General features: G+C 38.0%; 1 protein-coding gene across 2 annotated transcripts in view; it reads right to left on the reverse strand.

Moving 5' to 3' along the window:
* The window catches only part of PLCL2 (phospholipase C like 2), a 103,835-nt gene that overhangs the window by 22,063 nt on the left and 65,996 nt on the right, over nt 1-15,776 (reverse strand). For both annotated transcript variants that reach the window (XM_040592048.1, XR_005827552.1), the window contains exon 5: nt 3,154-3,229. In XM_040592048.1, coding sequence (XP_040447982.1) covers nt 3,154-3,229 — 76 coding nt within the window. Of the gene's footprint in view, nt 1-3,153; nt 3,230-15,776 lie in introns of those variants that run through there.

Below are 15,776 nucleotides of genomic sequence, written 5' to 3' on the forward strand. Positions count from 1 at the left end.
TTTCACCTACACACATTAATTGACCCTTACTAGTGTTACATTTCACACACTGTTTTATAATTCTCAGTGTCACAAGATCCGCCTGTACTGTTCCACAGCCATACCTACGTATGATGAGGTTCAATAATTCTTTGCCACCAGCAAGCTGTGTTCACTCATTGTTTGCCCCCCTGATCATTTAATGAATACTTGGATTATCACATGTCCTTTTGAGCTCCCACTGCTGAACACCAAAATGAATTCCTAAGCTGTGGTTCTCTTTTAACCACTGAAGAGCTCAGGCAGTATTTAAATTATAAAGCAAAAGAATGCAACAGAAGATTCAAAAGAGAAGCACAAGAATGATGTGAGTTGGGTACAAGGAGGCTAGGAATGGGGTAAGCTGACCTGGACATTCAAATCCTTTACTCTAGAGAAGATACAAGAGCACTTTAGGTCTTTTAACAGATTAAGGAGATGGTCTGGATTATCTTTAAATGCCCTTTAGTGCCTACATTCTATTTTCTCACAGGACCTTTAGCTGGCTTAATAGCAACAAAATAAATAGCACTGCAATCAACTTGAAGTTATGCAGATTTTTTTCTTAATTCTCTTAAAGAATGACAGGTACAGTGGGAACCAAAGCAATATTATGCTCCCATATCTTTTAATTAATTAATGTATCTAAAATGTTTTCAGTAACTACTTAAATAAAACCAGAACATGCTGAGCCGAAAATAATACATTGATACGAAGAAAACTGAGAAGTTTTGATATGCTTTAATTTTTAAGAACCAAAATGAGGAGAGAAGTTTACAGTTAAATGTTCTGAGAGAATATTAATAGCAAAGAACTTGAATTCTGAAAAGAGTCCTCTCAGGAATCAGATGGCTTATTTAAAAAAGCCATCAACCTAAGTAAGAAATAACAGTGCATTTATTTTAAAGTTAGTTTTGAATTTTAAAGGAGACTATAAGTCTTATTATTAAACTCAAGTTAGAAAACAGTTTAACAGAGCAAGTCCACTTTGTCTATTTAACAGAATTCTCTTATAAGCCTGTTCATGACAACAAAAATATACTGCTTATTGGCAGCTTCAGTATTTCTTCTTATCTTAGCAGCTTTTTCACTCTCTGAGGCACAGAACAAAAAAGCCCAGACAAGGGCATAATTTTGTTTTTTCCTTATCAACAAACTACGCAGGAAAACACATAATCTTTTACTCAGAATTAAACAGAGTAGCATCTACTGAGATCATGAGATCAATTAATCATAAGAAAATCTTTGAAAACTATTGGTATTAAAAGGTATTTCAATTCAGCTCATTCATCTTAAAAAGTACCTTGAACCTGCCCTAAATAGCAGGATCTATTACATAATCCATACTTAGGCTTATGTCACCATACTGGAGGTTTCTCATTTAAATGAGATCAAAATCTCTGTTGTTTAGCGTGGGCTTAAAGTCTTTAGCATTCTTAAACAAAGGACTCTTGAACCCAGCTGCACATCATGTAAAACAATGTTGTAAGACTTGAGGAAATCAGACATATGGCAACAATTCTAAAAAAGGAGGTAAAATAGGCAATTAGCTTTTGCCTTACCTCTAACCAAGGATCTGAACTGCTAGAGACACTGATGAATCTAAAAAAATACGGCCACACTATCACCACAAAAATGGGAGATGATTCAAGAAGTAAGCGTACAAGTCTAGAAGACAATGTCCTTACGGCAGCATGATGGATTTCACGTTCAGTATTTCAGACAACCGCCTGTGTTTACCAACAATCTATGTGAAATACTATTTTCTCACACACGGTATTTATAATGATTTATGTTTGACAGCTTGAAGTAAATAGAACAAACTCAAATTTTCAAGTATTTTGACAGTTCTGTGGTTTGACTAAAGTTCACGGAGTCTAAGGAACGTGTGCTGTGAATAAAGCTGAGATCGAGATATTCCAAGTGGGTAAGCCTTCCTGCTGCTCATGTGAGTTTGAAGGTACTGCTAGCAGAAAAGAGTTTGTAACGGAAGAGTGAGGGTAGAAGAATATGACTTTTTATTTTGCAGGAAAAGAGAATGAAGAGACAAGACTGAAATTTACAGGACAACAGAGAAGTGGCTCAAAGAATGGAAGCAAATCATGGAAGATGATGGGAGCTGCAGGATGCTGAACATCAGATAGGTAAAAACATATTTGTATATAAAAAGCTTTTGTCCCAATTGAGTCACGCAAGACATAGTTGTAGACACTTTGACTCTGTTAGACTTCTGTTTCTGATGTGAAACGCAATGCATCGTTACTCTGAGCAAATTTATAACCTTGTTTAAAAAATCCTTAAGAAAGATCAAAAGAAAACAAGCATGATTAAACAGCAAGGTCAGACATGCTATCCAAAATAGAAGGTAACCTCCATTACAGTGTATCAGGTGAAAAAGGGGGAATTTGTGAAGGGATTAAGAAATATTTGAAACAGATTGTAAAGTTAGTTATCAAAACAGGAAAACTTTCAGAGAATCTATGGGACCAAGAGGTCATTACAAAGTTTTAAAAACAGACTTTATGAGCACATGTGGTATGAAAAGCCTGCCACAGAAGATGTGCCTGTAAAACCAGTTTTACTCTGAAAAGATAAAATAGTAACAAAACAACAGAACCAGAGGGTATCCACCCAACAGATCTAGAGAAACACAGGGAAGAAATATCAGAACTGCTGTCATGTAATTATCAGAAGGCAAGGTACTTCCCCAAGGCTCTTGAAAACATTATGCTACCATGACAAAAAAGGAAGAAGAGGAGATAGGAGCAAATGGTTAAAAAATTCATCCTAAAGGAAGATCATTCTCTTTCTTTCCTGCAATCCTGTGTTTGCATTTGTGGAAATCACCGCATTGACAAGCTACTATCCATATATAAAATGTTCACCATTTCCAAAGTCAAGAGGCAATTCTATGGTTCTTTGATTTCTATGATTTAAAATGTCCTTTTCACTGTTACTGCATATGCCTAAATTACAAGAATCTCTTTTTTTGAGTTTTTTTTGTTGTTATTTGGTTGTTTGGTTTGGGGTTTTTTTTGCTATGGTTGAATAAACAAACCCAATTACAAGTTTTGGGAAATTAAGAAACATGCAGCAAGTTCTTGATAAAATCTTTAAAGAACAGCTTGTACTTACCTGCTTTCTGACACTGTACAATCTTCTCATACAAGCTATCTGTATTTTCAACTACAGTCCTGATGGTCTGAATCATCTGTAGAGAAAATAAATTACAATATACAGAAATATCAGTAAAATTCAATTTTTATTGGAATTTTTTTAATCTGTACAAGATGCTTAAATTTGAACTCGAAACAATAATCTAGTGTTTCTTGTTAACATAATGAATATATTCATTTTCCTGGTCATGACCACGCAGAGAAGTGCTCTAAATGCAGCATAAAGACAGGAAAAATACGATGGTTTTGGGCTGGGATGTGTGAACACTGAAGTAAAATGTCTCATCCATAATTCATCGCCTACCAAAACAAGTGAAAATTATACAACTATATACCAGGTAATTAAGTTTTGGCAGCTTGAGTGAGATAACCTGGATGCAGGTTTCCTCTTCCTCACTCTCTCTGCCATTCAGGATGATGACCACTCACCACCCAGTGCTTCCTTTTTCCTAGGGATCATCCCACTGCTCTTCCAGATTTGCTCCTTCTACATGTTCCCTTTTTGTGGCTTGACCCGTATGTATGTATGAGACAGCACTCTATGGAGGAAAACACATCACTCAAGGCTGGTACTGGAGGATAAGGAAACTAAATTAGTGCTTTACCTGATCCTTCCAAACAAAAAGCCTTTTCATGGAAGCTCAGCTAAAGCGCACCAATTCAGATGGAACTCTGCAGACTTTTCAGCCTAGGGTACTGAGAGGTAACACCTTCGCTTCACACCTTACCCGCTGATGTCTCTGGTATCCACTCATGCAGTTTTCTTGCCACTAAAACAATCACTTAAGTCTGACATGTTATTTATGTGGGTGTTCATGTGGAACTCTCTTTTCCTTAGCAGACCACAGTTGCTATTATGAGCAGGAATGTGCCTTGTTACAGCGAAAAAACCCCAAACCTCTCTTAATGCTCTTCCTCAGAGAAACATTACTCTAAGAGGCAGGACTGCAGTAGCCCTTCCTCACACAAATTAGAAGGAGCCTTCTCCAGCTGAGTGACACTGAAGCTGTTTTTGTGAACGCTGCTCTAAGTGAGGTGTAAATCAATTTGGAAAAGCAGGCAGGTAAGCCTCAGGTTTTTATCATGGCAAGTGTGCAAGCGAGGAAGAAGAACATCTGCAGAGATGTAAACTACCCTAAGGACTTATTTTCAGCTACACAAAAATCTGATTTAAGTAAATAACAAAGCATTTAAAAATCCTTCTACCTCCGTTTCTATCATTTCAATATAAAAGGATAAAGAAAATTATGCTACATATAAAAAACACGTGAACAAGCAACTGTAGAGTATATGGAGGTCATCATACTGGAAAATTTAATCTTCACATCCAGATTAATCTGTATTTAATTTCAAAGTATCTATTTGTCTTGATTTATATTATGTCGGTTTAAAAAAAATGTGAATTATAGTATATGAGGAAAAAATAACTTGATCAGGTCACTAAGCTGCAAGTGAAATACTTTAGTTCACTCATTTTAAACTGGATTGTTCTTCAAATATATATGTCAATGTTTACTCAAGCAAAGACTGCCTATAAGTAGATTTATGCTGATTAATAATTAGGTGTAACAACTTGAAGACAACGTTTTTAGAGAGAACTATACTTAAATGAGAGAATACTGTATTTCACCCAGAAAGGCTTCTATAGGGAGCACTGCAACCTGACTGTTCCTGATCCGTCAAGGAGAAAGCTGCATTTCACTATGTTTCATTACCATTCGGTTTTTGAAACAGTATTCAGAAATTTAAATGTAGCCACCATAAATTTGCTTTCTAAAAGGCAAGGATTTTACGTGTTTCAATACGTATGTCATGTAACACATTTGCTTCTGTAATGCACTTAAATGAAGAGAACGAAAACAGCCGCATTCAGCCTCAAATGTACTTGCAATAACTGATGTTATTTTGCTTACTAGCTGAAAGGATGATGTAAAGCATCCTCCACTGAGATCCTGCTGCACGGAGAATCACCTTGAAAAATGAAATGCTGAGCATGTATGGCTCTTGTTTTGTCAGATTTGTGTATGCTAATACATAATAATAAGGACTGCAGTAGGATTCTCTGTTAGTAAGAAACCTTTCACCTGAGAACCCTTTTGACCAGAGTTCATAAAAAAAGAGACCAGCTGGCTCTTAGTATTCGTTCTGAAGGAACTGTAAGAAATACTGCAACTGCCCTATGTCGAATAAAAATGCTTACATCACTGTTTCTTTGTTTACTTTCTGTATTGACAAAGCAAGAAAGTTGTACTAGTTCTGCAGATGAAATTAATCACTGTAGTAGTGCTCCATCACAACAAGGATAACGTTGAAAAAGAAATTATAATAATGTGCAGATTTCATATTGCAGAATTTTGGTATGTAAAGTTGCTTTGCCTAAATACTCTCAGATCAAAAGCAATGCCCTCTTTGCAACTTCTGAAGAAAAATTCCAATGCTTTTCATGTGACAAATTATTCTAATATAATTTTTATATTACCAAGGCCAGTAACAGTTACTTTCTTTATCTTTGGTCTCTAAACTACATACAAAGCTGTATTTAAGATTAACAGCGCCACTAAGCAATACTGGCTGGGCTAGCAATAATTCAGAGGTTGACCATTCAATCAATATGCTACACCCCAATTTTGCTGATGTCCTTCATGAGGGAAATAATGGAGCATTATGCTGTGTGCATGAGCAGGTGTCACCTTTTTGTTGTGTTTGATTAATTCAATATAATTTTATTCTTATATTGCTCCTCACCATGCAGTCACCTTTTAGTATGCGTTCAGCTATTTGTTAAATGACTCTTAAGGGGTGTTTGAACATATAAATTCTTTCTGGTATTCAAACCAAAATTATAAAATCATTAGATCATTCATGTAGATATTAAAAGGGACTGAAAGACTTTTGGTAGACACAGCATACGGAGCAACTGAGTATAAATGGTTATATCTACACAGAAAATTAGCTCGATCCAAATTATATGTGCGTGTGTGTGCTTGGTACAAAAGTGGAGTAGAAAATGCTGAGTAAGTAAAAGCTTCAGCGTGAAAACGGTATGCCTGCAGCAGAATGAGAAATTAAATTCTCAAGGAAAAATTACGAAAAGTGAGGAAAAAGACAAAGGCTAGTATATACTAAAACTAGTCTGTACTGAACAAGCCAGTGAACAAGCAGGTATTTGCTAATCACAGCCAGCTCTGAGAATATTGTCAGTGACAAAACTGGAAAGTGAAATGCAAAGCAAACTTAATAGGGAACAACCAGTTACCAGCTGATCATTTAAAATGTATTGAAAATTATCCATGGCTATTCTAAGAAACGAAGAGATATATAATATGAAGTCTAGTAGCTATACTTTCTAGCAAGTCTTCCACAATATTAATTCCTATCTCTAACTTCTGTTGCTTTTTTCTGGAATTAAAGATTCAGAATTTCCAACAAATATACTTTAAATACAGAATGTTTAATGCTGTAATTGCTTCAACTCCCCTTTCAATTCCTGCCCTCCCTACCCCAACCTTAATATGACCGGAGAACTGCTCTGGAACTCACTACAGACTGGAATATCTTCCTTTATTTTTTTGGTCAATGGAAAATGGGAAATGCAGAATGGAACGCTTTATGAGCCTTGAAGTCATCACATTTTTGCAGAGGCCAGGCTGACAGCTTGACCTATTCATCAAACTCTGTTTGTTAAATCATGCAGTTTACCTAGTTACCAGAAAAAAATGTCATTAATTCTAACAAAAAGACAAATGTCAAGAAAGATGTAAAAAAAAAAATATTTTTAAAGGGTTTTAGAAAGAAACACTAAATGTTCAGAGTTCTCAGTGAGGATTAGAGATCTCTATTATTATATATTATCCCTGCCTTAAAATGCATGATGACAATGGTTAGAAATAAAAAAAAAAATCTTGCTTCAGACTGATGGAACCATGTTGCTAGGAGTACCATTCATCACTTATATAACTGTGTCTTCACAAATGAAAAAGTAATATACTTTAAAAATATATCTATCCTCTTCCTCTGCAAAACAGAACTCTCATTAAAAGAGAGTTACAGAAATTTAAAGAAATGATATACATGTCTAGACTACCCTTTAGGCTTATTTTCTATGTTGCAAAGCTTTGTAGGTCTGTTTTGTTGTTTTATAAAGAGCTAAGAGCTATGAACTAAGACTGTGTATGTCTATGCATGTATATAAGCAATCACACACACATACACATGTATGTATTCGAGACCATTCATGCAATTTCAGCTGAACTTGAACAAGTGAAGATCTACTTTTACCATATAGGCTTATGAAGACAGGTCTTCTGGTAGAAGATAGAACATCCTGTTTATGCCCCCAGCTTAGGGAAAAGACAGATTTAACTCAACCTTAATATTTTTAACATCACATTTAACAAAGAATATAGACCTTGAGAAAGAAATCTTTTTAAAAAGCCAGGATTTATTAATTCCTCTGCGTGCGAAGCTGGTTGGTAGCACACAACGAGAGACATCAGCTGCATTTTAAAACGGAAGAAACAGCCAATGATAAACTGTCTGGTTGATGAAACTCAGGGAGAGAAAATAACTTCACTGACAGAGCTGCAACACCAAGGATTACCTTTATTTTTCACAAGTAAAGCACACTACACATTTACATTTTGGAAGCTATGAACATGTGTTGCCAATACTCTTAGACCTACATTCCAACAGTAGAATTGAAACCATACTTACAGTAGGAATAAACAAAATCTTTATTTAAATGGTTTTCTCCACAAAATGCTGCTGACATTCTCCTTTCATCTCAAATCTCAGCATATTAGATGATACTTCTGAAACCACAAACTATACTATTTCTGAAATAAGTTTAGTATTCGGTGGCCAAACAAGTGCTCTTACCAGTAGTAATAAAAATGTCATTTGCATTTTCCAGAAAATTTAAGTCCACGATAGCACAAATAGCACCAACAGCAAACAGCACGTCATAAAAAAAGGAAACCAAAACAGATCATCTCAAACTACAATACATAAACCGCTAATAGTATCCACACCATTTCAAAAGATGTGTGTGATCCAGAGAAGGTCAGAAGTTGCTACCAACTGCCCCAAGCAATAACAGCAAGGAAAGGGACTCTGGTAGAGAGCATATAAACACTTCCATTCTCAAGAACCACTATACCTACCAGGAACTATGGTCAGTTTAATTAAATATATGTATAAACCGTACCCATCCAGTCCAGCATTCAATGCCAATACACCACAAGGCATTTTTGTTGTGGCACTGGAACAAGCAAAATAACTGTCCTTAGTCCTTTCAGTGACAACTGCCAGGGTTACCTTGCTCTGAAGCTGCGTAGAGAGTTGTTTTGAACTATATATACTGCCTTTGATTTTCCACTGGAGAAGAAATGACTGGAAAATCAGATAATAAACTCATACTAAACCTGAGAACTCAAATGAATCGTTCTAATGGTGTAGGCACCACAATGAAAGCATTCTGAAATGTCCAACCTTTACACCAGCACCACCACAAAACAAGAGATGTAGACTTCTAATAAGCAGGTGACTTGTGTTCACATTACTGAGCTCAATTCAAAACTCAGTAAGCAGCGATAAAAACCTTACATCTACCACCCCTGAGACCGCTACCACCACTAGATCAGTGCTGCTCAGTTTTCAAGAGTAAAGGGTCCTCAAGTTCAAACAGGAGTGATATACAGCAAAGAAACATGTTGAAGTGATTGCAAAGTAGCATCTACACAGAAGGGACAATATAAATTTCTCCCAAGCTCAAGTTACACTCTTTCAGACGACCACTTAGCCGAACTTTAAAATATCTGAATACTTTGCTAAGTTCCATGTAAAGGATAACTTTAAAAAGATAGCTGAAAAGTTTTCAGAGACTACAACATTCTGACAACTACCACTGTCAAGTGATGAAACAGCAAAACACCTGCATAGGCCCCAGCAGAATAGATTTTTATTATTTTTCTTTCAAAGTTTTTCTTCAAATCCCAGAGAAATTTTAGAAATTAAGACAGAAAGATTAAAACTAGCTGTAAGTTGAGCAATTCATGTTACGCAAAGCAGGTACTGATTGGGAATAGTTACACTGAGTCTTCTTTAACTACAATTTCATCAAACGCAGAGACATGTATGTGGGATGCACCAATGAGTCCTGAGGGGTTGGACCGACATCCATTGCAAGGCAACTCGCAGTTATCTCTGCAAGGCCATGGCAATTGGAGGATGTTCCTGGAGCGGAAGAAAGCAAATTTCACTCCTACCTCCAAAAGTAAAAAGGAGGATCAAGGAACTACAGGCCAGTCAGCCTCACTTCAATCCCTGGGATTGACCCAACTGTTGAATCATGGTATTGCTATTTTGTTACATTTATTTCAGTGTATTTACATGATTTGCAACAGTTGGGCTGAACGTTTCGCTGAAAAGCTGGTCTTTAACATGGAGGACTTGAATCAGATTATGAAAAATGAAAGTGTCTTTACTGTGCAAGCACTTAGGAAATTGTACGTCTTCTGTCAGCTAGCCCTTACTTGTGGTGGTGCAGGGGTGACCAGACTTCTTAACACACTTCCAGACATGTGAAGGACACGAGAAAATGATTGGGGGAAGTCAGCATGGATTTCCAAAGGGGCCATCAGACCTAACCAACCTGACAGCACGGTGCAGAGCAGAGCAGTGGGTGTCTTTGATTTGAATGCATTGAGACCTTCAGCGCTGTCTCTTGTGACGTCCTCACAGACAAACCGATGAAGTAAGTGGAGGCCACACAGGCGGGCAGTGAGGTGGGCCGAGAAGTCACGGACCAGCCAAGCTCAGAACATCGTGATCAGCAGCATGAAGTCTGCCTGCAGGACAGTCGCTAGCGGTGTGCCCCAGGGGCTGATACCGGAGCTACTCCTGTTTCAATGTCTTCAGCGGGATGACGGGGCAGAGCGCATCCTCAGCACGTTGGCAGGACACACCAAACTCGGTGGAGGGTAGACAGAGCAGATGGTTGTGCTGCTCCTCAGAGGGACTTTGACAGGTGGAGACACGGGTGACAGGAACCCCATGGAAAGGGTTGAGCAAAGGGAAGTGCCAGGCCCTGTACCTGGAGAGGAATGACCCCCTGCACGCACCAGTATGGGCCGGAGGCTGACTGGCTGGAAAGCAGCTTCAGAGAAAAGGACCCGGGTGTCCTGGTGGACAAGAAGTTGAACATAGCTAAGGAAGTGCAGCGCCGGAAGACCGAGGGAGGTGACCCTTGCCCTCTGCTCCACGTTGGGGAGGCCTCAACAGGAGCGTTCAGTCCAGTCTGGGGTTTTCCTGTACAGGAAAGGTATGGACTTACTGTCCAGCGTAGGGTCACAAAGAGCATTTAGGGGAGTGGAGCATCTTTTGTGTGAGAGGCTGAGAGAGTTGGGATTCTCCAGGCTGGAGCAGAGAGGGCTCGCCACAGACCTTGGCTGGTCAAACACTGGAAGAAGTTGCCGAGTCTCCATCCTTGGTGCTATTCAGCACCCAGTGGGACCCAGTTCTAGGCAACCTGCTCTACACCTCAGCCTGCTTTGAGCAAGGAGGCTGGACTAGACGATCTCCAGAGGCGCCTTCCAACCTCAGTGATTCTATGTAAATAAGGATTTTAGTAAAGTTGACATCTCTAATGGAAAGAAATTTTTAGAACTGAGCTTTCTGGCTCAAGGCAACAATCAATAATAACTTCGTTATAGATAAAAATCAGGTGTAGTTTTGCCCAGACACTCCAAATCTGCTCTATAAAGAGGAAAACTGATCCACTATCCAAGCACAGTCCAAAGCGCCAAGGTGAGAAAACAAAGTTGGTAACAGCTACTTCTGTACACATAGAGGACTCCTCACATCAAATTAAATTTGCTTTAAAGCAATAAGGTTTTTAGCAAACGTATTTTTTACATCAGAAATTATTTTTCCAACTATGCAAGAAAATAAAATGAGCACACAAACACATAGTCACTGACATTGGAAGGGACCTCTGGAGGTCATGTGGTCCAACTCCCCCTGCTCGAGAAGGACCACCTAGAACAAGCTGCCCAGGACTATGTCCAGACAGCTTTTGAATATCTCCAAGGATAGAGACTGCACTCCCTGGGCAATCTGCGCCAGTGCTCAGTAAAAAAAAGTGTTTCCTGATGTTCCAACAGAGCCTCCTGTGTTTTAGTTTGTGCCTCTTCTCCTGTCACTGGGCACCACTGAAAAGGTCCTGGCTCCGTCCTCTGCACCATCCCTTCAGCCATTTATACACACTGATGAGATCCCCCCAAGCCTTCTCTTCTCCAAAGTGAACAGCCCCAGCTCTCTCAGCCTTTCCCCATAGGAGAGATGCTCCAGCCCACTGATCACCTTCCTGGCCCTTTGTCGGACTCCGTCCAGCAGTTCCCCATCTCTCCCATATCAGGGAGCCCAGCACTGGAGACAGTACACCAGGTGTGGCCTCACCAATGCCGAATAGAGGGGAAGGATCACCTCCCTTGACCATAACACATACCACATATTATGCTATCATTAAGTATTACACTTCCTTTTAAACTTCAAAATTCCATCTTCTTCCAAAACAAATGCAGAGGAAATTTCCATTATGCTTCCTGAACTCACCGGCGTATTATAATAGAAACATAATGCCGTACCTAATTGGCAGTGGCAGTATATCCCCATTAGTGGTAAAAACATGGGAACAGACTTACAGCTTCACCTTTTCAGCCTTCCTTTTCTCTCTCACCTCTTTTTAAGATGTTTTGTACTCTAAGAAACACATACATGGAACAGGGTTTTTTTGTCCTCAGAAAGAAGCAAGCTGAGATTATGCCATAATGCAGTGCAGGAGTATAAGAGACAAAATCCACTTAGGAAAACTAATTCTTGTAGACCCGAGAAAAAATAGGACATCATCTGTTCTTAATTCTGCAGTAGCGCAAAATGAATTAGATTTCCCACAGTTCCAGAAAATTTACCAAAGGAACAAACAGTCCACAAGTTCTCCATTAAAAAGTCTTACGTTCTTTCTTCCTCATGAGTAAAGTATTTCAGAAAGACTAGGCTGAAGCAGAGTAAATAAAATAATCAGAAACTCTCTTCTAAACTATGCACACAATGAGATTAAACTCATTTAATCCAACAGTCATTTCTCCTTGTTTTCCTGACACTCTGACTGTTTACAGCAAAATTCTTTTCATTGTTTTTAAGCTACAATGAACAGAATGAAAACACTATGTAAAACGTGGACAAGAAGGAAGCACATATATATGAAAAGAAAATACCCTGTATCTGTAAAGAGAAGCACAAATTTATCATCCTTGTGAAAAAATTAAGGGGCCGTGTTATTTTTGAAACTAAAACTATCGGTAACAGTTCCAATAACAACGTTTTTTTTCACACAGAATGAGTCAAAAAGACAAACAGAAGATTACAAATTTATCAAGAAAGAAAAGGAGACCTGCTGTTGGAATTATGGACTACATTTAAGAGAAGCTGCAATCCATCTGACCTATTTTTATGCTCTTCCATAAACATTCCATTGGACTACATTAGAAAAAGGACAGGAAGCTAGATGAACTCCTCTTCTTAAGTAGTCATATTTATTTTACGCTTTTATGAATACTGAGTCAGCCATTAGCCAAAACGGAATTAGTAAGAGGACACAAAAAGCTTCACCATTCATGCTCTTAACACAAAATGAAGAAATCTTGACTTCCCAGAAGCACCAAGTTGTCATCATCAGAGCTTTTCAATCAATGTAAACCAGCTCATATTTCACAGCGTTTGGCAATGGAGTCTGAATATCCAAAATTAGATGTTTGTTTCTGCCCTTGTGGACTGAAAAGCCCAACATAAGCTGAGGGTATCATCTGTAGCTCTATTTTTGGAAGCATAATAGCAACCCTCAGTTTAAAATGACTGTCTTGTTATAAAACAGGAAAATAAAAACTGATAATAAGCAACACAACTCTTTTTGAAGAAACTGCCCAAGCTATTCACTTTTTTTCTGATGCTTTTCCATCAGTTTTTGTGACAGACTAACAACTACACAACCAGTAACTTTAAATTAATTTCAAAAAACAGGATCCACAATTATAATTTATTAAGCATGGCAAAAATCCTTACCTGGGCTATTTGCAATATTAAATTGCAATGAATGATGTATGTTTTCCCTTAGATCTCTTCACCACTGAACTGTATCCATTTATTACCTAAATAAAGACAGTTCTAACTCTGCAGAGACTTGATAATGAAAGTAAACATACCGTACAAAGCCAGAGGCAATAATGGAAATACTGAGACAGTGTGTGTTACTGGTATTTACATATTACACTTATATTGCCAACTCTGAAACACTGTTATAACACACACGCTAACAATCCACCACTAACACTGAGAAAGTTGTTCAAACTCTAAGAACCCATGTACTTCACACCTTGACGATCATCCCAAATCTGGGGGCATCATTAAGTCGTACATCTTCAAGAGTATTTAGCTGGTTTAGCTAGATCAAAGCTGTTGGAGCTATACCTACTATCTCTAATCCACTTACTGGGAAAACACACCCTAATGTAAAAATCAACACAAGCAACTGTCTTTAATATTTTTTTCCTGTTGGAACATCAGGTTAAGTTCAGCATTTACTCCAGCTATCAGAGAAGAGCTAAGAATTTTAAAAGGCTAAAAATTTAATAGTTACTTCATTTCAGCATGAGCATTTGAAAGGGCACTTTGTCAAATGCTTTTGGAAAATCCAACCAGACTAATCTTCCATGTCTGGATGCTTCTTGGCTTCAAAGTACTCCAAGAGATTAATGAGCCCTTCACTTTATGAAAGCTGTATTGACTTTTCCCCAACATGACATGTTTCTCCATATTTCCTCTAATTTTCTTCTTCAAAACAGTTTCTACCCATTTTCACAGTACAGATGTCAGCCTGTCTGATCTGTAATTTCATGATCTTCCCTGGAAACCTCTTAAAGTACTGGCACCACACTAACAACTTCAATAGTCAGTTTCAAGTGAGAGGATACACACAATTAGCAGTTTGGATATATTAACTCTTGAGATCTTTCAGAAGCCTTGAATGAGTATCACCTCTTCCTTGTATTTTTTTTTCTCACTCATTTTGCCTTTCCTGTGTAATATCTTCTATCAGCTTTTAAATTCAAGATGAATTCTCCAGTGAGTCCTACACAAAGAAACATTTCATGTGAAACCTTAATTGCCACAGGTAAACGGACGCAAAAACTAATTTAGTGGTGTGGCTTTATTTCTTTTCCTGGGCTTTCTTTTATACTTTGATCAACTAGTGGTCATGCACTCTCTTTGACAGGCTTCCAGTTTCTGGTATTTTCAGAAAATAAGTTACTGTTAATTTTAAGTCTGTGCAGGTTGTTCCTGGAATTCTTCACTGTTGGCTTTCTTATATTTTTTATTTAACCATGGCGAGGTTAAATATCTATCCTATCCTTCTCATCTGCCATGTGACTTCAGCTTTCTGGAAAACGCCTTCTTTCTTTGAACAGCACCTCCTCCTTTTTGTCCATCTCAAGTGTTTTTTGGTAAGTGGTACATATTTACTTCATGCCCCCTGTGTGGTATCTTTAGAACGTCTATGATTTCTGCTCTTTTGACTACTTCTCTTACTTTTTTGTTTTAACAAGGTTTCTTATTTTTACATAGTTATGCTCTAAAGTATAAAAACAAGGAATAATAGCTTTTCCATCTTCAAAGCCTAAGTTCTTTGCTTTATATGCCAGATGATGCTAAGAGTTAAACTGTACCAGGAACACCCATGGAGCTGGACACCAGAAGACATGGGCTCAAGAACAACATTCTGAACCACCAAGGAAACAGAACTCAGTCGATACCATTCATGTATTCCTCAGAAAAGGTACCAGATGGAAAAATCTGGACTTTCTTCAGGTGCACAAAGCAGGCAGTGGTCGGATGCTATCACATGATTTAAAAACACATGAGATCCAAAGATTGAGTTCAATTGCAGAAGATGGGTGATCATCTTGAACTCAGCCTTCTCTGCCACAATCAGAAACAGAGTATTTAGATCAAAAGAAAGTTATGCAAGAGTTAACGTAACCTATTCACTCACTCTGTTTTACGAGATTAACTGGTAATTACCAGCACTGGATCTAGTATTTTTTGCTTATCCCAAAAGTTTGCAGCCTCAGAGGGTGATTTGTGGAACAAAGGCTTCTTAACTGAGCAACTGGAACATTATTAAACTGAGATGAAGTACAGAAGTATTCATCTACTTGTTCTCTCAGGATACAATTCTAAAACCACAGCGGAATGGCAACTTAATTGTAACCAAGGACCTGCATCAACAACAAAATAACTAACACAGACTTTATGAGCTAAGCATAACTCAAAACAGATCTGCTAATCATTTTTTTAGGCCCTGTGAAAGAGCCATGGATATATTCTTTGCTTTCTTCAGAATTATGAGCTTCAATCCAACATGCCCAATACAGAAGTGCTCCACTCAATTCATCTATATTGATATCAACGTGAGTTTTAAACGTAAAGAATATTTAGGGGGTTGAGCAGTAGCCAAAGTATGAAAGG

Source organism: Falco naumanni, chromosome 4 (assembly GCF_017639655.2).
Source record: "Falco naumanni isolate bFalNau1 chromosome 4, bFalNau1.pat, whole genome shotgun sequence".
In the NCBI taxonomy this organism is placed as follows: domain Eukaryota; kingdom Metazoa; phylum Chordata; class Aves; order Falconiformes; family Falconidae; genus Falco; species Falco naumanni.